The sequence below is a fragment of the Pogoniulus pusillus genome, chromosome 14 (genome assembly GCF_015220805.1).
Source record: "Pogoniulus pusillus isolate bPogPus1 chromosome 14, bPogPus1.pri, whole genome shotgun sequence".
Taxonomy (NCBI): domain Eukaryota; kingdom Metazoa; phylum Chordata; class Aves; order Piciformes; family Lybiidae; genus Pogoniulus; species Pogoniulus pusillus.
The window spans coordinates 8,522,944-8,545,585 of record NC_087277.1 but is presented as its reverse complement, the minus strand read 5'-3'; the positions used below and the strand labels follow the sequence as shown (position 1 = coordinate 8,545,585).

Here is a 22,642-nt window from a genome sequence, read left to right as displayed (position 1 = left end):
AAAGAAGAAAGAAAACAGCCACTGCCTTTGATAGGGCAGTGCCTACAATTTCAGCTAACTGGCATCCTTCCTTCCCTTCTGCTTAGGCAGCTGTTACCCTCTTGGGGAAGAACACCTGGAGGACACTTCATTTTTGCAAGGAGTCATAGAAGATTCTTTTTTTTCTTCCTTCTTAAGCTAATTTCTGGTGGAAGCAAATAAATAAAAACAAAGCAGTAGAAAAAAATGCAATTAAACCCCATCAGTGACAAAGACTTGCTCCCACCAAGTCTGCAAAACATGAGTTTGCTGATTTACAGGGGATCTAGTGTCTGCTGAGGAGTTCTGGGTCTTTACAGAACAGGAGGCTTCCATCCAGTGCAATAGATCATGGAGCCAGACCACAGAAATCAGCAGGGTTTCAGAAGGCTGTGGTCAACAGATTCCAGAGGTCTCCTCTCGAGACCCTTTGATCAATGTCATAGTGCATGTAAGAGGCTGGCTAGGCAGCAGACATGCTCTAACCTCCATTTATATCCCTGGGGGAACCTGCCAAAAATCCCACATCATCTGTCATCAGTAACTGAATTCCACCCATTCTGAAGAAAAATTTCTCAGACCAATCTCTTGTCCTGCATCCCAAATGTAGTTTCCAGATACCTAAAATTTGCTTAGCCCTGGTATGTTCAAAAACAGGGAGAGACTCCTCTGCTGCAATGTCCTTTTAACAAGGTGCACTCATCTGAATTGTCTTTCCTGTAAGGAAATGTTTGCCATTTGCAAAAGGCAAAGTCTGAAAGTGTGGATTGCTTTGATCAGATGAAGACTGGCCCAGGACAACCGTCCAGAACCTGCACAGATACTTAGTACAAGGAGCATTGCTCCTCCTACTGTACAGTAACATTTTATCACAGGATCACAGGATGTTAGGGGTTGGAATGGACCTCTGGAGATCTTTTGAGTCCAACCCTGCTGTCAGAGCAGGACTAGGCAATCATGTGCAGGTCACACAGGAACACATCCAGATAGGTCTTGCAAGTCTGCAGGCAAAAAGACTCCACAACCTCTCTGAGGAGCCTGTTTCAGTGCTCTGTTACTCTTACAGAAAAGAAGTTCTTCCTTGTGTTGAGGTGGAACCTCCTGTGCTGTAGTTTACATGCATTGTCCCTTGTCCTGTCGCAGGGCACAAGTGAGCAAAGGCTGTCCCTTCCTTCTTGACCCCCAGCCTGCAGATATTTATAGACATTTGTTCAATCTTCTCTCAGTCTTCTCCTCTCCAGACTAAACAGCCCCAGGTATCTCAGCCTCTGCCTATAAGGCAGTGCTCAAGTCCCTTCATTATCCTTGTAGCCCTCCAGTGGACTCTCTCGAGTACATCTCTGTCCCTCTTGAACTGGGGAACCCACAACTGGCTGCAGTATTCCATATGGTAACTTCAAAGGCAATGGCCACTGTGTTTCCAAATCACAGCCTTCCATGCACTCTATTACTCACTGCACACACAAGAACACACATGTGCACACGATGTTCACAGCATAAACTGCAGTAAGAAATGATAAATATGGAACAGATGTACTCTGTCTAGGAATAAAATGCGCATTCTGGAACAAGTTTTGAAGCTTTTGCACAGGACTAACCTTTGCAATCACATGGATACCAAGTTCCTAAAGCAGACATACTCAGGTCCAAGATACAAGTCTGCTTCAGGTTCCTTTTAAGGTTTCCCAGTGCTGTTTACTCAAGTGAAAGAAACATAAACTATCCAGCAAGCAACAGCTTTCAAATTATGCTCTGGGCATACTTCAGCAATACCATCAAACTGCTTCTCTCCCTTTGTGTATTCCTCCCATCCAAAATAAGCTTTGAGACAGGACTATATACTGTGATTTGTTGCACAAGTTAAATACAAACAGTGCTTCAGAACACAGCGAGGGATGAGACCTGAGTTCATTTACTGTCCTCACTGTAGTCACTGGAAACTGAAACTCTTTCCATGCAGAGGCACAGCTGGTTTAGTTTGCTCTTTCACTGTATGAGATGTAGTAAGGAATCAAGTGAGAACTGAGAATGCACAAGAAACTTGCAATCAATCTCCATGAGCATGAGAAGCAGGTAAGACAAATTTTCACTTGTCACTGCTGCATTTTGGGGTTAGCTTAGAGCAATTCCTTAGCAAGGTATTCTAAAACACCCCCATGGGTTGGTGCTACAGCTCAAAACGTATCTTCCTGTTAAATAAACTGCTGCTACATCAGGCACACTATCAATCTAAAATTTCAGTTGCTTCTAAAGAAATTAATCCTCAAGGACTAATAATTTATTCCATAGTCCTCTGGGTTCTGAATCAGCACCTTTATTTTCCTTCAAGGTTCTGTGCAAGACACTGACACCCTTCAGGTCTACAACTACCTGAAGAGAGGTTGTAACCAGGTGGGCTTGGTCTCTTCTGCCAGGCAACCAGCAACAGAACAAGAGGACACAGTCTCGAGTTGTGCTGGAGGAGGTATAGGCTGGATATTGGGAGGAGGTTCTTCACAGAGAGAGTGATTGGCATTGGAATGGGATGCCCAGGGAGCCTGGATGAAGTCCTTAGTGCCATGGTCTAGTTGATTGGCTAGGGCTGGGTGCTAGGTTAGACTGGATGATCTTGCAGGTCTCTTCCAACCTGGCTGATTCTATGATTCTATGACTCCAGTTACATGAATGTCCTAAAAAAACATTTTCACTCTGAATAAAGACAATTATTTTGTCTTTACACAGATCCTTTTAATTTTGTGCAATAACTCTAATTGTAGGCTATAAATCATAGAATCAACCAGGGGTAAAACACTCCCAGCATTTGGCATCACCTTTTATGAAAACCTGCTGATTATAGTTCTTGAAATACTTCTGATAAGAGCTTGCTCTCTACCAAGTATGAAACTCTTCATCAGCACTGCCTGCCAAAACCTGTCCCTTCTAACATCAGTTATCTCTATAAAGAGAAGAAGCTATTCTTTTTTAATGTGCTTTTACCCTATTGCCAATGCTTCTTCCCTCCACTAATCAACTCATGAAAAAATTGCTATTCTCACATTTAGACAGGGGACAAAGGCAACCAGAATCAATCAGGAGAGGGAAGTATATTTTTGTGTATATGAAGCACAAGACCTACCTCTTTCTCCTGGTCTTCCTGGTTGACCAGGGCTTCCTGGAAACCCTTGCATGCCTGGTGATCCCTGCTCGCCCTGTGGCCCTGGAGCCCCTGGCCGACCTGGCTCACCAGGAGGTCCTGCAATTGTTCGTGTTGAGACAGACTGGCTTGGAATCTGGTTCAGGATTGAGTTATATCTTGCCATATGACCTGTCAGGAAACAAAAACGTTATCATTTTCAAGTTGCACTAGAGAACCTGGTTCAGCTGAGTTTGAACAGAGCACTGGCAAGTCCTCAAGGCTTTGATAATGTGAAGCTGTGTGCTTGTCGGTGGAGAAACGGTGGTTTGGTGAGTATACAGAAAATGGGAGAAGTGTTGTGTGCAGTTTGATTTCCTCACTTTGGTGTGGGGTGGGTTTTTTGCATTTTATGTCTATAAAAATGTACTTTGTTACTAAAGAAGCTTCTGCATGCTGCAATAGTTTGTAGCAAATTCAGGTTTATTTTCAGATGGCTGATGCTAGTCAGCTCTAGTTGGACATAAATCCAATCTAACATAATTCTGGTTGAAACATAAATCCTGCCTGTCTAGCCTAAATCAAACAGATCTCCTTGGATGCTTCACATCATCTTTGTAAGTAACTGTGGGAGGAAAAGATCCATTCTAGAGATAGAAGCATATGAACCATTTATTTACTTACCCTGGATGAGCTGTTCACACACTTGACGTGCAACAGCACGCACCATTGCATGGGACTGGAGATCACCCTAGATAACAACAGCAGCAGTGTCATAACACAACTTTTTACATCATTTCTGTCTTGAAAACACATAGAACAGTGAAAGACCTTTTTTATGCCCAAGAGATATGTCCTCACAGATGAGAAAAAACGGCCAAAGAAGTTTTGGGATTTGCCTGGCTCCCATTTACTGCCTTTAGAGTGCAAACTGAGGTTTGAGGAAATAATCCTAATAAGAGGTTTGGGGACATGTCTAATGACACATACTTCTCACCTTCAAAAAGTTAATGTAGCTACATATAAGATAATGTCTGGGAAAAAGGGAAATTTTGCTTGATTGCATGGAGAAAACTACTGTGTCTAGAAACATGAACTGCCAGAACAAAGTTTTTATGAGGCAGAAAGCCAGGCTATAAAAAGCATGGTGGCTAACATGACTTACCCGCTCACCCCTTTCACCCTTAGCTCCAGGAGGACCCTATGAAAAGATTCATTACAAAATCAATTCTCATTTTGTTCTTGCTTAAAATTTTTAACACTTAAACACTGCCTTCCTTGCAGCATCACAGAAGGATTAAGGAGAAGAGAAACTAAGCAAGGCACACAGTTACAGGAGGCTCTGGGACAATAACAGATCCATCCTTAGCAATTATATGGCAACAAAGACTTTCTCAGGGGGCTGTCACACACTGATTGCTCTTGTTTAACATGGCAAAGGCAGACCATCAGAGGATGCATTTCACGTGGCTGAAGTGGGTGGAATTATCACTGAGTATAAGGAAGAGAAGGCTGAAGAGACAAATACCAGCCTGACATTTGTAGCTTCTGCTGCACCAAGCCCCTGCATTTGCTATGAACAGGATTGAACTGCACAGAAGATTAAGTATGACATTAAAGGTACTGTGATGATGGTAAGGATCATTATTGATTGGAACAACATCTCTAGGGCAGGTACAACTTCACCAGTGGAGTGTTTTGAGGTAAGCAAGACACATCTCAGGAACTCTGAAGCAAGCAAAGATCTGCATGAAGAGGTAAGCATCTTGATGATGCAGAGTTAAAGCACAGCTTATTCTATCCTGCTTAAAAACAAACACCTACAAAGACTGCAAGGTTATTTCTGGGCCTCTTTCCATTACTCTACTGTTATTTAGGAAAGACAGTTAGTGAAGCTCAGTAACTATACACCCACCTAGCTGTTTCTTTACAGCTGCTTGAATCTAAATGCTCACAGTAGTGGTCTTACATAACCCACAGGAACATCTTTACTCTAGGAAGTTCAGTTCCAAACATGTGTTTGGAAAGGAACTTAATAGTCAACATCCTATACATGCTATAGTAATAAGTTCCACAGCTCATCAAATTATTTCATGATTACACATAGAAATTATGCAGAACTGGGCATGATTACACTTAGAAACTATGCAAAACTGCACATTAGGTTATTCTCCTTACTTATATATTACTGCTTATTTGATTTCAGCTTGACCAAATAAAAATGCTTGCATTGGAGTAAATCTCTAAAGCAAACTGGATTTTGAAACAAAATAAAATAGAATAGAATAAAGTAGACTAAAATAAAATTAAATATTATCTTCTACAAATTGAGTCAGAAATATAACAATGTTCCATTCCATTAAAAATTAAATAGAACATTCACTGCAATATATGAGGGGGGGGGAAATGATCAGACTTCATAATTACCCAAGTGATCCAATGCTAAATTGTGATTACACAATAATATCTCAAACTTTACAGAGAAAGAGGTGCACTGTACATCATTTACACAGTCACTGTATTCCTTTCTTCTCGTTAAACTGAGGGGGGGTTTACTACAAAACAATATAACCTGAAAGCAAAATTTAGTATTAGAGGTTTCTAATTCAAATTTTAGGTATAGAGGGTGTGATTTTCCTCTCAGTGAAACTGATGGTCACATTTATAAGATCCTAGAAGCAGCCTTGGTTATTAGTTTTTCTGATGTAAACTCAGAGTGATCACAGAAGGCAGCTTTTTAAATCATGCAGTATTTTCAGAGGCTGAAAATCAGAACAGTGTATTGAAAATATTCAGGTTAATAAATGGCATGCTTTAATATCCCAGCAATTGTTTGAAGTGCAAAGGAAAAAAAACAACTCATGGAATTATCAGAGTTGGAAAGGACCCCAAGGATCATCTAGTTGCTACCCCAGTGCCATGGGCAGGGACACCCTCCAGCAGATCTGGTGGAGGGTAACTACACACAGACTAAAAATGCACATACTGTCATGTTTTTAATTTCTCTGGTTTAACCTTGTGTTTTGCCTCTCTAATCCCTATATTCCAAACACTGTAAGTTCAACATATAAATTGAATTATGAAGAATGAACAAAGAAAGACCAATATGATGTTCTCTTAGCCACTAACTGCAAACATAAACCATAAACCATAAATACTAACAGATTATAAACTGTAAATACTGAGGAGTTATGTAAAGCAATGAAAGCAGGACCAGAAATCAGCTAATGCATGACAACAAATAGAGCAATATTAATTAATTTTACTCACAGGAGCTCCAACATCACCTTGTGGCCCCTGACTTCCAGTAACACCTGGAACACCTGGAGCACCAGGTATGCCCTACATGGAAGAAGAAAACAGTGGTGATGGCAATCAATAGCCATGAATCCTGCAGAGAAACAACTGTGTGATGGAGAAGTGCAGGAGCAGGCAGTACACCAACAGTTCTGCCAGTCAAAGAGCAGAGATTCTGGGAGTGAGGGCTAAGTATGCCCTGCAGGAAAAAGCACCCTCAAAGAGCAGCTCTGAGAAGAGCACCTGAGAAAACCAAACTTGTGCAGCTTGCTTTCAGGAACAGGCACAGACTGCTGAACTGCAAGACTGAATCCTGCAATGTTACTACCATGTTCAGGGGTGATGACTCAGAATATTCTTTGTAAAAAGAGCAGGATTGCTTGGAGAATACTCAACACCATCAACAGCTTAAAAAGAGCAGGATTGCTTGGAGAATACTCAACACCATCAGCAGTTACACCTAACTTCTTAGCTCCACCATGAAGGCATTAAGTTTCCCTAGCTGCCCTAGCTGTGAAGGAGGAGACCAAATCTGGAGGCAACATATATCTTGCTTTGAAGGCTGAACATAGCATCTGCTGTCTTTCTTGATTGCTCTATGAGAGCCTCCAGACCAAATAAAACTTGGCAGCTAACAATCCCAGTTGAAATTTCTTACAAAAAGAAAGTAATTTAAAATGTTAAGAGCACCAATTCCCTTTGTACAGTGCAGTTACTTGACTAAGAACAAGCTATCAATCTATTGATGGAACAACTGTTTCCCCTTCCCATGGGAGATATCTGCTCTTGAGCTAAGTAAGAATGGAAAGAAATTACACTGGATGAGCAGCTCTCTGCCAATCCTGTGCGTCATAAGAATTTAACTTCCAAGGAAAACCTTTGGCCTTGGTCTATCCACTGAAGCCTAGATAACAGTGATCTACAGTCCCCCCAAATCCTGCTGATTTTTACAGTATTGAATTCCATGTGCAATACTCACAGCTGGGCCAGGAGGTCCTTGTGGGCCTGTGGGACCATCTTTGCCAGGAAGGCCCTATAAAAGAGAAAATATGCTGCTTGATCTGCCTTTTATATGTACTTGGTGAATCTGTTGGAAGATGCTTCTTAAGAAGAAAATTCCATTCTTAACCCTGGGGAGGGTTTCACTCCAAAAAGGAGCTACAGTGTACCTGATATTACAAAAAACTAGTCTCACTGTGCTTTGGAAGTGAGAAGCAGCAACACAAATGTCTTTGTGCTGGCAATTTTCACCTGGGTGAATTTCACTTACAATGCTGCTGCAGTGAGGTAAAGGAGAGAATTTGCTGTCAGGCTTCTCTGCCACAAGATGGGTCACTCTTCTACATCTGTTCCCACTAGTTGCAACCAGGCACACTGATGGCAGCTGAGTGTCTCTCTCTCTGCTCAGCAATACTGTACATGTGTACTACCTATCACCGAGGTCTTGATTCAGGAAGCAGCAGGAATGCTCATGTGGTTTACATTACGAACGTGCTTCAGAGCTTCCAGAAATGAGAGCCAAAACAGAAAGATAACTTGGAAACTGGAAAGCAAGCAAATCATAGAAAAAAAGAGGCTGCCCAGATGTAGAAAATACACTATTAGTAAAGTATTCCTACAAATTAACCATGATGCACATTTTGTATCCACATGCTATAAGGCACAAGTTTTTGAACAGCCTGGTGCCAAGTTAGTTCTTTAATTACTACACAGCTTAAAAAGGAGAAACATGATCTTATCAGTGGCTCAAGACCAGAACATGAAAGTGAGAGTAGATGGAAACAGAGAGTTTGAAGGTGCTTATGCTTGACACACACAATAAAGAACATTCTAAGCCTACCACATCAAAATTCAGGGGGGAGGGGGGGTTTAAATCCACATCTTTTTAATTTGGCACATTTTTCTGAAGCTTTAGTTCTGACATAGTTTTGCTAATGAATATAGCATGAGCTATTTGGGTTATGCTTCACATAATTTGGAAACTACGATTCAAACTTGCATGGCATGAAAAGACTGGAATTATCTGCCAAGTACCCAGAAAGGATCTTGTGAACTTCCACCAGAAGGGTGTTTCTACGATAAAAAAAGCCACGTAGCCAACTCATGTCATCTGCGCATCCTTAGTCATGATAAGGAATTACTTTCATATTTCACAGGGCAGCCAGACGGCTCCTGGAGCTTCAAGGACCAAAGCAGGTCCCTGTTACAGTAAAAACAAAAGCAAATGTAGCAGCTAGGTGGTACTGAAATACAAGTCCTAGTAGTGTCCCTCTGGCAGTAGTTTTAAGACGCATAAAAAGACTGCAAGCCTGGCTTTGTTAAATTTGCAAAGGAAAGGGTGCTTCAAAATTGGTGTTTCTAGAGGAAAGGGAATGGTAAAAGGGACCTTTGAAACACACTGAAACTACAAAACAGGGATTCAGGTATGCTGTGGAAGAAGCATTTAACTGTGAACAACGTTCTGAAAGATTCACGATAGCCACTCACACTTCTAGAATGTCCCTGAAAGATAATGCGAAGCAGACTTGGTTTTGTAACAGCAAAAACCTCAGGAAGACTGATACCTTCATAGCCACAATGTTTCACTTTTAAACAAAACATTTTAAATCTGCCTTTTTTTTTTTTTTTTAATCAACTGTCAATCAGAATGAAAACTGTCTGGAACCTCTTAAGGAATTTAATTTAAGGAGGAAAAATGAGAGCTTCCACTGACTTCTAGGATGCAGCGCAGAATTTGCACAAGAAAGATAACACTGCATGTCCCTTCCTTCTCCCATCCAAGTCAAAGAGCAGGACTAGTCATATCATAAGAATTATATTTCCTGTGAATATATGTCACATTTTTTTCCTGCTGAGCACTATTCTGACTCTTGGCTGTTGAAGAATTATCTCCTGTCTGTCCTCCCAGGATTCATTTCTAATGGCGCTGTGTCTGTATGGCCTGCCCACAAAAAATAATTGCCTCTTATCATATTTGTTAGATGTGGAAATTGTTATTTATAGATGAAGCCAGAGAGGTTTGTTTCAAGAAAGAATATGGTAAGATCTATTCTCTCAGGCAGGTAGAAAAACCAGATACTTGTTTGTGCTGCCAACCATGTTTGAGGATGCTGTTACTCAGACCATCTGCTGGCAAGAATGGATCTGATACTCATTCTGAAGTTGTGAGTAGTGAGCAGAGGAGATTAGTAGGTACCAAGCAATTGGCAGGCAGGCTGGGAATGTATTTCTCCTGGCTCTCTCTCACATTACTTTTGCCCTGTGCAATGTAGAAGAAAATAAGACCACTGTGAGAAATCACTAAGTGGTATTGTGAGCACTGCACCCTTAAAGATGCTAATCGCTCCCTGCTTACTGAAGTCTCTTTGCTTAAGCACCTCCAGAATGACCCAGCACAGCAGCACTTTCTGATGCAATCACATCCAGGATGGGAATGACACTGAAGAGAGCCACTGAATCACCTGATGTCCGAGGGCAGGATGGACAGATTTTGATGTGTGGCCTCAGATGCAGGGTATTTTAAACTGAAAAGGCATCTTATTTCAGAAGGTGAATTTTACTAATGGCATTAAAATTAGTTCTGGAGAAGCAGTGGGGCTGTGACAGCACTTTTAGAATGGTTTTTATTTGTCAGAATACAAACAGCATCACAGAAGGTAGGCAGTACCTAAATCCCTGTAAAACCTCACATCTGCTGAAGTCATAGAATCATATAATCAACCAGGTTGGAAGAGACCGCCAAGATCATCCAGGCCAACCTAGCATCCAGCCCTATTCAGCCAACTAGACCATGGCACCAAGTGCCTCATCCAGTCTTTTCTTGAACACCTCCAGGGACAGTGACTCCACCACCTCCCTGGGCAGCCCATTCCAATGCCAATCACTCTCTCTGTGAAGAACTTCCTCCTAACATCCAGCCTATACTTCCCCCAGCACAACTTGAGACTGTGTCCTCTTGTTCTATTGCTGGTTGCCTGGGAGAAGAAGCCACCCCCACCTGGCTACAATGTCCCTTCAGGTAGTTGTAGACAGCAATGAGGTCAGTACACGTGCTGACCTCATCATAACCTCTTCAGCTTTCAGTAGCCTGCAATTTGCGTGGGGTGATATCTCAAGTAAGAATAGATACTGACAAAACCTTTACTGAAGTACTGAGTCCAAGTTGGCAAGATATCCATGATAGACCTTAAGGTTTCTCCTACTAGCCAAGAAGCTGAAGGGTTTTGCAGCTCTTAAGCTATTAGAACTGAGATTTTCTGTGCTACTCTTAGTTTAGCTGCCAGCTCTCCTTTAGAATTTCTTGTGCAGGTAATTAATTATAGTGGTACTGGTGCTGTAAGTACTTAGATGGCTAAACCACACTGATTTTAATGGGAGGTGAATTCAGGGCTGATATTTATTGGGAGATTTCTGAGAGCTTTGCTGAATTAGGGATAATGTGATACCAGACTGAAGAAGTGCTGGAATTGAGATTTTTTCATTCCAACTGCCAGTAGATGGAATCACTTCACTTTCATGCTTCCTTTTGCTTCCCTTTTGTTTTGATTTCTGGTTTGGTTTTTTAATCAGTCAATGAAGTTTGTCTGTTTGTTTGTTTAATCTGTGTTTTAATTCAACAATTAGTCTATAAATGGTCTTTCTGTACTTCTGAATCATAGAATCAACCAAGTTGGAAGATACCTCCAGGATCATCCAAGTCCAACCTAGCACCCAGTCATCTAGACATTAGACCATTATATATTTGTTACTTGCCATCAAGGAGTGGAGCAATTCTAAAGGCAATAACCACTACAACAGCAAGGAGGAAGTGGAAAATTCCTGAGCAGTAAATAGCCCTTTTGTTTAATATTGCCTTTCTCAAGCACTTGGCCTTCAAGGAGACTGCAGTGAAATCATTGGTTTGAATCCTCACCTATTAAAAGCAATTTTATGTTGTCATAACTTCACAGGAACCAAATGAGTTACCACACCATAAAATAAGTTTAAATAATGTAATTATTTGTTGCCACAGAAATAATTGCTACTGGACAATAGGGTACAAGGGGTCACACAGAGACAATAACAGGCTAACAGACCTTATTTTATGAGATATAGGCTATCTATCCTTTGATTAACACCAGAAAAAAAGTGAACACAGGATAATTGTCCTGTCTATGAAAACTGGCAAGTTATGTAATTTCCCTGCCTTATTATAGAGAACACTGGAGTCTGCTACAGAAAAAGCCCTACATAATCTTTCCAGGCTGTATCAAAAGCCTTTCCTGCACTATTCTTCCTGTTGTATATTCTCAGAAATATCATCTCTCTGCAGCAACCTGCTGACTTCCACATGTGGGAAAACTAGCCCACTTCTGAACTGCTGGCTGACTTCAAGACATGCCCAAGGGCCTCTACTGCTAAGTATATAGTTAGCTGTTGAACAAAGTGCAAACATTGAGTTTGTTTCTCTTGGAGAGGTCTCAATGTCCCTTGTGATCAGGAATGTCAAAAGAGAAGGCACACAGCACTCACATGTACAGCATCCAGCACCAATTCACCTCAACCTACCTTGGTCACAGGACCAAAAGAAGACAGTAGAGTGGTAAAACTTCAAATGTCACTCAGGCTCCAGGCCTTTACTAACCTGGACACTGGCAGTGACACCAACTTTGGGAATTCAGGGGGAAAAATATCCAATACAGACAAAAAGAAGACATCACCATCCCTGGAGATGTTCAAGAAAAGACTGGATGAGGCACTTAGTGCCATGGTCTAGTTAATTGAATAGGGCTGGGTGCTAGGTTGGCCTGGATGATCTTGGAGGTCTCTTCCAACCTGGTTGATTCTATGATTCCATGTTTAATAACAGGAAAAATTGAGCTTCCATACAGAAGGCAGCATCACAGTATTATAAAGAAAATTAATATATTTACCTTCATACTTCACCAGAAGTTAACTGAAAGTTAGGAGGCTATAAATAATAACAATAATAATATAATATTGTGTAAATCTTTAATCTTAATAAAATTACTTTCTTTTCCTGATTTTAGAGACAAGAAAAAAGCCAAACATCTATGCATTGCCCAATTCTGCACCCACTTTGGTGGAATTACTTCTGTACCTAAAGACAAGGAGGAGGACTTAAAGGTTTAACTGCACATATGAATAGGAAAATGTTTTTACTGATTCCTAGACAGACTCTGTCTAGCAGAAGCAGAATAAGGTTGACTAAATTTTGATATTATTCTTCACCTTTTCCTTATGTCACCAGTTTCTACAGGTATTGTTCTACATTCAAGATTAGATACCCTTGGAGCTGTCTCTATTGTTCATTAATTAGAAAGCAAATTTAGATCATTGCTAATGTTAATTGTGTACCATTTAAGCATCATTTATTTTTAGGCATATAAGCAAATGACCAGAAGTGACATCTACTCCCATCAACTGCATTAGACTCAAACACAGGACACTCATCTAGTATTTCTCAACCCTTATCTACAAGATGGAAGGATGCTCCACTGCCTCTGACTGCTGATGAGCACAGCCTGGAAAAGAGGAAGCTCTGGGGAGACCTAATAGCAGCCTCCCAGTACCTGAAGGAGGCCTATAGGAAGAATGGAGAGTGACTGTTTACAAAGGCCTGCAGTGACAGGAGGAGGGGCAATGGCTTCAAACTAGAGGAGAGCAGATTTAGATTGGATGTTAGGAACAGATCTTTATTATTGGGGTGTGGAACACTGGAACAGGTTACCCAGGGAGATGGTTGGGGCCCCATCCCTGAAGATGTTCAAGGTGAGACTTGACAGGGCTCTGAGCAACCTGCTCTAGTTGAGGTTGCCCCTGCTGACTGCAGAGGGGGCTGAACTAGATGACCTTTGGAGGTGCCATCCAACCCAGACCATTCTATGCTTCTATGGGTCTCTAGAAATGCTAGCATTTAAGTAACAAAACTATTAGAAAGGAGCCACACTGGGAAACATCTGTTACAAAACAGAGACTCTTAAAACAAATATGAAACATCTAAGTTTTATCTTACCCTTTGACCTTGAGCTCCATCTCTTCCAGGGGAGCCTGATGCTCCTGGAACACCCTAAAGGGAGGGCAAACAATGAGATCAATTAACAAAATTCAACTGAACAACTCTCCAGTGAAACTGTATGATGTGGTTTTCAATAAATGGAACTTCAAGAGTTCAGAAATGGATGGCACCACAGAAAAGATTCGGTGTTCCTATGAAATGAGAGATGGACCAATACACACTACTAAATTGCACAGGTTTCATAACTACTCAGTACAATCCTCTGTTAAGAACACCATCAGTTTTGTCAAGTCAGGCTTCCTGTGCCATTAAGCTCAACAGAGCTTGATTTCCTACATCACTCTAGTGTCATGTCAGTATGACTCCACTGCATGGCATCAGTACCTTAACCTGAAATGACAACTGCTGCTTCTCTCCCTCATTGCTAAAATGGAGTCTGTTAAGACATTGCTTGAAGTCAGGGCAGCAGTATATCAAAGCAGAAATACCTGCCTGAGCAGGACTACTTCACATCCAGCAGTTCAGAGTTGTTCAGATGAAATGTCAGTCTGCATCATGAAGGCTGTACAACAGCAGTCTGGGACCACTACTGCGGTGGTCTAGAAGGCTAACAAAATACATCCATGAGGAAAGGATGCACATGTTTGCTATCTCTGTGCATGTGGCTCCCTGTCTCTAGCACACATGAACAAAAGAGGGGATTTGATAGCCACCAACAAATACTGAAGAGGTATCAACAGCAGAAGAGGAACATCTAAACAGGCAAGAGCAAATAATCATGAAAAGCAGCATTAAATTGGCATGCAATCTCCAGCCTGAATACCAGACACCAAACTGTGCAAGAGTCACTGAGTGCTGCAGCTTTTTACAAAGCTGATGTGAAAGGTGGCCTTTCCTCCTACATAATTGCAGGAGGAATGTAACAGGTTTAAAGTGAAAATAAGCAGATGCTAAATATTCACTGTGTAAGCAGAAATCAGAGTGGACAGTTTTGAATCTACAGAATCCCAATCTCAGTGTTAGACAAGGCCAAAAAAATAGAAAAGGGTTCTTCAGGCCCTGAATGATTTGTTCTCTGCACACCAGCACACCCTGGATTCCTGATTTTAAATCTGTGTGGAAACTCATGCCAACAACACACTCAGCAGTTTTGGACAGGTGCCTTAAATTCACAATCATGTCAGTTCAACGTTCAAACTTAGTAAGTGAAGGGTTAAAAAATAACTTAGAGAATACCTGCAAGCCAGGAAAACCAAGATCTCCCTTCTCTCCCTTTTCACCTGGTGGGCCCTGAAAATCAAGAATTGTGCATAGTAAACCAAATACATGGTTACTTCCCTGGGTTTTAATACTTCCTGTCAGGTTCTTTAGGAAAAATAAAGAAGAAAACAGACTAATACTCCTGCTGAAGGCAAACCTACAGACTCCCTTTGCAGAACTGCAAATGAAGGATTCACAAATACAGAAAACAAAGAAAATAAATCTAATTTTAAAATGCCCCCTCCCTGATCTAGTGGAAGGTGTCACTGCCCAAGGCAGGGAGTTTAGAACTAGAAGTTCCTTCCAACTTAAAGCATTCTATGAATCTATAAAAGACTTCAGAATGAACCTGACCAAACTACAGCCACCATGTTATAAGAGTTAGTGATTTTCTTCTCTCCTCACAGGAATCCGTTTCTCTTCAGCCTTCAGAAGTGTCATGAAACCAAGGGATTCCTATGGAAACCAGGTGTGTTTCTACAGCACAAGCACATGACAAAAATGCACTTTCTAGACAACAAACTAATTCTAATTAAAATTTTAAGCAGAAACAATCTCTCTGTGAAGCAACTACAATTAATGTACTCTGTACTATTAATTCTCCAATGACAGCATCATGGAGAATGTCCAGGTTTGGTGAATAACTTCTTTACATTGTGCAGCAGTACCATACAGACTGAGCAAAAAGAAGTAAGTGTAGTAAATTTGGGGGGAAACAAGTCTAGTTGAAAAAAGATAGGTGTTTACTACCTTTCAAGGCATCTACTAGAGATATACACAAAAGAAGATTAGTGCTGCTGGTTCATTATCCTACTGATGTGACTCTGATGAAATTCTGAGACTTATTTCACAACAGCAGTGCAAACCCCAGGCCTAATCATTGCTCCTGATGACAGACTGTATGTGTAGGGAACACTATTGCTTAATTTTGGCAGTGAATATGGTGTTTTTTCTTGGGTATACCTTTCAAGTCAGAACTAATCTGTAGTGAGCAATACCACACTAGAAAAAAGATAAAATATTACCATTTTAGTTTGAGGCCAACTGAAAAACCCTTACTGAAAGGTTCCTCACTTGTGTCTAGGCTTGGATGCCAATAACCAGGTCATATTCAACTTAGAATAAAGTCTCTCCAGCTAACTAAACATTCAGATTCAAATACAAAATGTTGGCACTGAACCCATGTCCAGCACAGGCTTAACATAAATCTGTGATTCAAATACTGGCATTCAAATTCTGATCAGGACACCAAAATATAATCTGATCCAGTTTCAGACATATGCTGTCCAAAACATCACAGGAAAGAACCCTATTGATTTTTTAAGTCTCACTGGAAGCCCTTGGATAGAAAGTCCACTGGGTCCTTGTGGTCCCGGAGGTCCCTGTGGTCCAGGAACACCAATTTCACCTCGAGGTCCATCTGGTCCCTGAAGCAGCAGAGGACACAAGTTAAACTCTTATCATATGGATACAGGCAATTTCTGTTTGAAGAATCAAATACCAATAGACTCAAAATCATCTGAAATATGGGTTAACATTTGATTGAGCAGTTAGGGTTCAATTTAAAACTGCCTGGTTCCTTTATAAATAAATATTTTATGCTGCAATAGCAGCATTCCAAATTTTATCTCTTTTGTCAGAGAACAAACAGGATAAGCAACTGTTACAAAGAGAGACACACCAAATCCAATGGCATTTGACTGTGCTCTGTGCTTGGCACGTCAGAGAAAATCTGGATTTCATTTCAAGGTTTACACGCAGCAGATATAAAACAAGAACCTGTGCATGTCAACCAAAGTGCTGTATAAAGTACCTTTGGACCTGGATCACCACGATGTCCTTTGGCACCTCTGACACCTGGACCACCCTGTGAAGCACAAGCAGAGGACTTGCTGAAAACCCAAACTCTGACGTTAGCAAAATCCAGAGTGGCCTACAACATTTTTTCCCCTTCTTTCTGAATCAGTGTTCAGGAAACAGTCAACGATATCCTGGCGTAATTAAACCGAGAACATACTTAAGTGTGGCCCTGCAGAGGGACAGATTTAAACACAGATGTGACTACTTTCTAGAGCCAAGAATGCACACCATGCAAGCATCAAAACAACACTGGAAAGCTACCACAGGGATGGAAATGTATACATGCAGTCATGGGTTCCCTCTAGTTGCTGAAAACTTCTGCACATCTGTCTGCTCTCCTTCAGATCACCACACACTGAATTTCCAATGACTTGGGAATAGTTTGCAGTCAGTACAACTCCAGGATCTACTAGACTTATATTTTAATTTAGACCTACTCTTAGGTAAAATTTTTTCTCCTTTTAAAAGAAAAAATCTTTCTTCTTCTACATCTGTTACTCATTTATCAATGTTCCCTTTGTTTTTATTAGTATCATCTGAGGCACTGGAGTTGCATATATCTGAATGGCTGCCATGAACAGGCTTTGCATATACATATGTTGGATGTGCTTTGTCCTCTAGGACAGCATTGTTATTATCTTCTCCTTTCTTCAGATCAGTTTACCTCTTACTCCACCTGACATACTGATTAATCTCTTGGGATATTAGTTTTACAGGGGATTCTGCCTTTCTTTGTATTCAATTGTACACTTAGACCCCATCATTGAATAGTGCTGTTTAGAGGCTAAAATAAGTACACATGAAAATAAGAGCAGCCACAATAAAGACATTAAAGTAAGAAATGTGCTTATCAGATTAAATGCATATGTGGTATGCAGAGCTATAAGCAGGAATGCTAATAACAAAAACATTTGGAAATACCAGAGTATTCTTGTTCTTCAATGAAGGTACCATGATAGGGTCTTCACATGTGCGATCACAGAGTAGTTTTCTATCCCTTTCCTGGCTCCTTCAGTCTTCTCACTTTCATCCAACAACATCATGGCCAAGACCCATCCCATAACAGTCAGCTCTGACCCTAAAATCTCATCCCACGCTCCCCACAGAACTGTGTTCCAGTTGCTAGTTCCAAGATTCCAAGTCCTCATATTTCTGCATTCCAGCCCAGTAGCTTCCCTCTGCCCTTTCTCCTGCCTCTGCTTTTCTCCTACCTCACTTCCAGATTAAAAAATCCTATGCAAATTCTTAGTAAAATAACTGCAACTTTTAAACATAAACAAAAAAATAGTTTCTTCCCATTTTGTTCTCAAAACCATGTTACTTCTTTCATGTGTAATGATACACACTAAAAAAATATCCTGAAAATGAGCTATTCAGACACATGTTTTAGGATTCACACTGAGTTTGGTACACTTATCCACACTTAAAACCAGAAACCTTTGCTTGGTAAAACCACAAGTTGCAGAAAAGCATAGATTTAAGTTGAAGACATCACAAGAGCCTCCCTCATGTTTTAAATACTCTTGTTTTGGTTTTTATTCCCCAGCACTACTAAGCTTATGTGATGATTTAAGGTTTTTCATTTCCTTGGCTTTTACTTCTAAACAGGAATTCCTCTTAATGTCTTCTTCTCTTATCTTAATTACTTCCTAATGGCCAGTGCCTTCCTCCCAGAAACAGCTCTTGAACAACTGATATCAAGTCACCTCCTTATTCCTTTTTACTGCTTAAATGCTTTGAAGCACTGGAAGTATTTCATTGCAATTAAACTTCTCCAGCCTTCCAACATCTTTTTATCTCCTACTTCATCTTCTCCAGCTCAGCAACACTCCCTTCAAAATGCAAGCACCAGGTTCATGTGATATCCTACTTTTACTTCACACGGGGAACTTCAGACAGCGTGATCAAATTCTGGCAAAGGGCAAGCCATAAAACCAGGTTCCCATAATGAAATCTGCCAGACACTCTTAACTCTACATGATACTCTGCCTAACCCAAAATGACCCACTTGCCAGAATCACAGAACCACAGAATGACACAGGTTGGAAGGGACCCCTGGAGATCATCTAGTCCAATCTCCTGCTTCCTAAAAGAGCTTAACAAAATATTTCCAGAGCTACTATCCCAAACAAATGGAAGCTTTTTATTTGGAGCAGTTAAGTCTAATGTCTAAAACTGGCTACATGATATAATCTTGATCCCTTAAGGAGAAAAATCCTTGGCCTAGAGAATAGTCACATGAGATCTTAATGACTTGGAGCAGTATTGACCAGACATAGCACAAGTGACTTTCTGACTTTTGGTTGGCACAGACATGAACATTGACTTTATTCTTTCGCTCTGCTTTTTCCTAGGCCTCTGGTTTTACTTTGCAGAGTTATGCCATCTAAATGCCTGGCAAAGAAAGTATCACTCAGAGGAGACTAAGTTCCAGAATCACATACTCCCTTGCCTAGGCAGTGATTTTTATGCCTAAGTGTCCTCCTGCATGGCATCATGCTACTCAAAATACTGTCAATCATAAATGTAATGAATAGAAGGGCATTATTTTATGGCTAGATGAAGTCTGGCAACTCCTGATCTGTGTATGTTCATAACTAGAGTAACACATCCTTCCAGACAAGTAACTTTAAAATATTTCTCCTTTTCCTGTGAAATGTGGCCAACTTACTCAGTTTCAGTTGCATTTTTGTGTGAATTATCCCAGTCTCTTCCTTGCAGAACACGAACTGGACACCCATATATGGAAATTAAAACCTTAATCCATACTTATTTATAACCTTCATTCAAGTAGGAGAATGGAATAATTTCTCTTTGTTCAAGACAGACCTTATCAGTGCATTTCCTTCTGAGTTCCTTTTCAAGTGTTCGTACCAGAGCTTGAAGAATAGTTCTTGCAGAAAAAAAACCTGGCTTCTGGGCTGTTACTAGGATAAATGTCTGCCAGGATCTACTAAGTGAATGCCTTGTAAGTAAATTTTGTTGCTGAATGTGTCTCTCATGTGATTTTTCTTTGCATTCCTCTCTAGCTATTTCTCTTCAGAATATGCTTTTGGAGCATCCAGGACACTCAGGTAATGACAGGACTTGGGGAATGGAGCAAAGCTGGAGATGGGTAGGTTCAGACTGGACGTGATGAGAAAGTTGTTCAGCATGAGAGTGGTGAGAGCCTGGAATGGGCTGCCCAGGGAGGTGGTTGCGGCCCCATTGCTGGAGGTGTTTAAGGCCAGGCTGGATAAGGCTCTGTCCCGCCAATCTAGGGTAGGGTGTCCCTGCCCATGGCAGGGGGTTTGGAACTAGAGGATCCTTATGGTCCCTTCCAACCCTGACTGATTCTATGACATAAATATGAGCAGAGAAACAAGCAGTTCAGTCTTGTTCACAAGAGGCTTCACTTCAAGCTAATTTATCAAGCAGCTCTAAGATGTCAAACAGAGTTCTCAAACTAGTGGTAAAAGAAACAAAACACAACACACAATCACTCTACAAACATCCAGGTTAGGTTTCTCATTAAACCAAACCAGTATCAGACCATTCTGAGCAGAGCCTACATCTTTTCAAAGCTGGTAAAAATCAGCCTTGGGATGTCAGACTAAATTATTTCACTTTAGTGATCTGTATCTCAGTTATCTGGTGTGATCCCCTGAGTTGTTTGACAAGGCAGAAAAGAGAAAGGCCATTTATCTCATGCCTCTAAGATACAGTGATAAGATGGAAGGGAAGTGAAATAATTGTCTTCTAGAAGACAGAAGTATAGAATAATTGTCTTCTAGAAGTGGATCTAATTCCACTGGTTACAAAAAGAACTTAGCACTTAGAGAGCAATGCACACTTAGATAAGTGCTATCAAATCAACACCACAGTATATAGGTAAAGACATGACACTCTTTACCCCATCATTCACTGGCAAGCTAGAAAAAGCTTTACTTCAACTTTTACCAAATCCAACTCATTTCATCCTCTTTTGCCTTCAATGCTCTTGGTTACCTCCTCTGTCACTTGGCACTCAGAAGAACTAGCACTTTCAGTTCTTGTTTCCAATATTGTAGCTCTTAGGTAGGGCTTTTAAGACAGTAAAGTCTTCTTTCATCTTTTGCCACGAAAGGGGCATTGTCACATCCCATAGCTTTAATTCATAAGCATGCTATTTCAGAAGTATAATCTCCTAGCCACATTTAATAGATGTAGGCTAAAACAGGCAGACAGCAAGTGATCAAAAAACTGGAACCAAATGTCACTAACTGTTGCGTATCAACCGATGCTACAGACAGGTAACAGGTTTCAGGGTCTAAAGATTTCCCTAACTGCTCCAGGTCTGAATTAAACAATCAAACATCTAGCTGAGGAGGTTTTTACTTGGCAACTTTGCCACAAAATTGATGTAATTTTCTCTCTGTGGAAGCACTTAGAGCCCTAATTTAAGCTTATTAGCTGTACAATGGCAGTATATTAAGCTGTCTGAGAACACAGGTGGGCAGTGAGCTGTCTGGTGCCGTTGAGTACAAATCTGAATAAAGCCTTACCGGTGGTCCAGGAGGTCCAATGGGACCCTTATTAGCTTCTGAACAGGAACAAGCATGTGGAAGAGCAGGGCAATTTTCCTCATCTCTCTAAGGAAAGATCAAGAAAGGAAGAGAACAATGTCCAAAGCATTGGTTCAGAAGTTAAGAATTTTATGAGTCTAAGACACAGTACTGAATTTTGTGAATCTAAGACACAGTACTGCCTCAAAAGCACTCACTTGATTTAGAGGCATACTTTCAGCAGGGTAAGTCATCCAAGCAGACTTGGGCTGTTTGAAAATTGCCCATTTCTAGTAAAACATTTATGGGAAAAGTAAAAAAAGTAAATTGATTATTGAAAGAAGTTCCTTACCAAGCCAGGAAGTTCACAGCACTTGTCTCGATTGGCCCAAGAGGTAGCACAAACAATGTCAAACATCTGTAACTGCAACTGTTTCAAAACAAGGGGGATGTGCAAGATGAATGTTAGTTGTGGAATAAGTGCAAAATTAAATCATCAGCAAGAAAAGCTACTGTAACTCAAGCACCTGAATTAGACAGAGGAAAGGCTGTCACCACAAAAGCACTAACTTAAGTAGTGAGAGACTTGTGTCCTGACCAACTTGCCCACAGTCTGTGGACTGAGCAAGATGCTCAAGGCTAAGTGTGCAGACATTTGTTGGATTATCCCTACCTCCTTGTTTAAATTTCTGATTTGTCAAGTGGTACCTCTTGATGATTTTATCTAGCAAAGGGTATTAAAAGACAGGCAAAAGACAGTTTAGCTTCTCAAAACTGAGCAATTTATTTTAGCCCACTGGTATAGTGCTAAGATTTTATCTGGGACAAGGTCTCCTAGAGCCTATTACTTACACTGGAGCTGAGCCACAAATAATATTTAACACCTACTCCAGTTTTATTTTACTTTAGAATATGCCCTCCCTTATCCTTGTTATCCCCAAGCAATGAAAGCTTAAGGATGGTGAAAAGCTTGCTCAACATATAGCAGCATTGGTCAGAAAATTCTCACCACAGGTCAGGCTTGGACCAGAATTTAATCTACAAGGATACACACATTTGGTTAAAAAAAAAGGCTGCCAAATGCTCACCATCAATATCCTGAATAGCAGCAATCAATGGCAAAGACAATTGTCTCCTTTACAGCCTTGCACTAAACAAAAAGGTCTAGAGACATGAAGCTTTCTTCTGTTACTATTTCTATTCTTTTTCCATGCCTCGTTTCTGTGCATACTGAATAAAGAGGGCAATGGAACAGAACATCCCATTAAATTAACCCCACATGTTAAAAAAGAAAGTGAAGAACTGCTAGAGATAGAACTCCTTTTTGTTCTGCTCCAATTATTGTTTTCTGTGGCACTATTTGAACACCTAGAGAAGTGAATGTAAAGATTTGCTTAAAACTGCATTGCCTCTAAAGCTGTTAAAATGAATCACATATGTGCACCTTTGGTTTTGCTTCCTTTTTCCTTACATAATGCAAGCATCATATTTTAAATCCAAGAATACTTTCACAGAAAGTTTTCTTATCTACCAGCAGAGCAGCTGGTTTGTAGA

At 40.6% G+C, this 22,642-nt stretch overlaps 1 protein-coding gene across 4 annotated transcripts in view; it reads right to left on the bottom strand.

Moving 5' to 3' along the window:
• The window catches only part of COL14A1 (collagen type XIV alpha 1 chain), a 109,210-nt gene that overhangs the window by 4,365 nt on the left and 82,203 nt on the right, over positions 1–22,642 (bottom strand). For all 4 annotated transcript variants that reach the window (XM_064154215.1, XM_064154212.1, XM_064154213.1 and 1 more), the window contains 11 exons: positions 21,441–21,518; positions 21,089–21,175; positions 16,519–16,572; positions 16,037–16,132; positions 14,682–14,735; positions 13,443–13,496; positions 7,407–7,460; positions 6,401–6,472; positions 4,296–4,331; positions 3,815–3,881; positions 3,134–3,322 (listed from right to left, as the gene is read on the bottom strand). In XM_064154215.1, the coding sequence (XP_064010285.1) occupies positions 3,134–3,322; positions 3,815–3,881; positions 4,296–4,331; positions 6,401–6,472; positions 7,407–7,460; positions 13,443–13,496; positions 14,682–14,735; positions 16,037–16,132; positions 16,519–16,572; positions 21,089–21,175; positions 21,441–21,518 (841 nt within the window). The remainder of the gene's footprint in view (positions 1–3,133; positions 3,323–3,814; positions 3,882–4,295; positions 4,332–6,400; positions 6,473–7,406; positions 7,461–13,442; positions 13,497–14,681; positions 14,736–16,036; positions 16,133–16,518; positions 16,573–21,088; positions 21,176–21,440; positions 21,519–22,642) is intronic.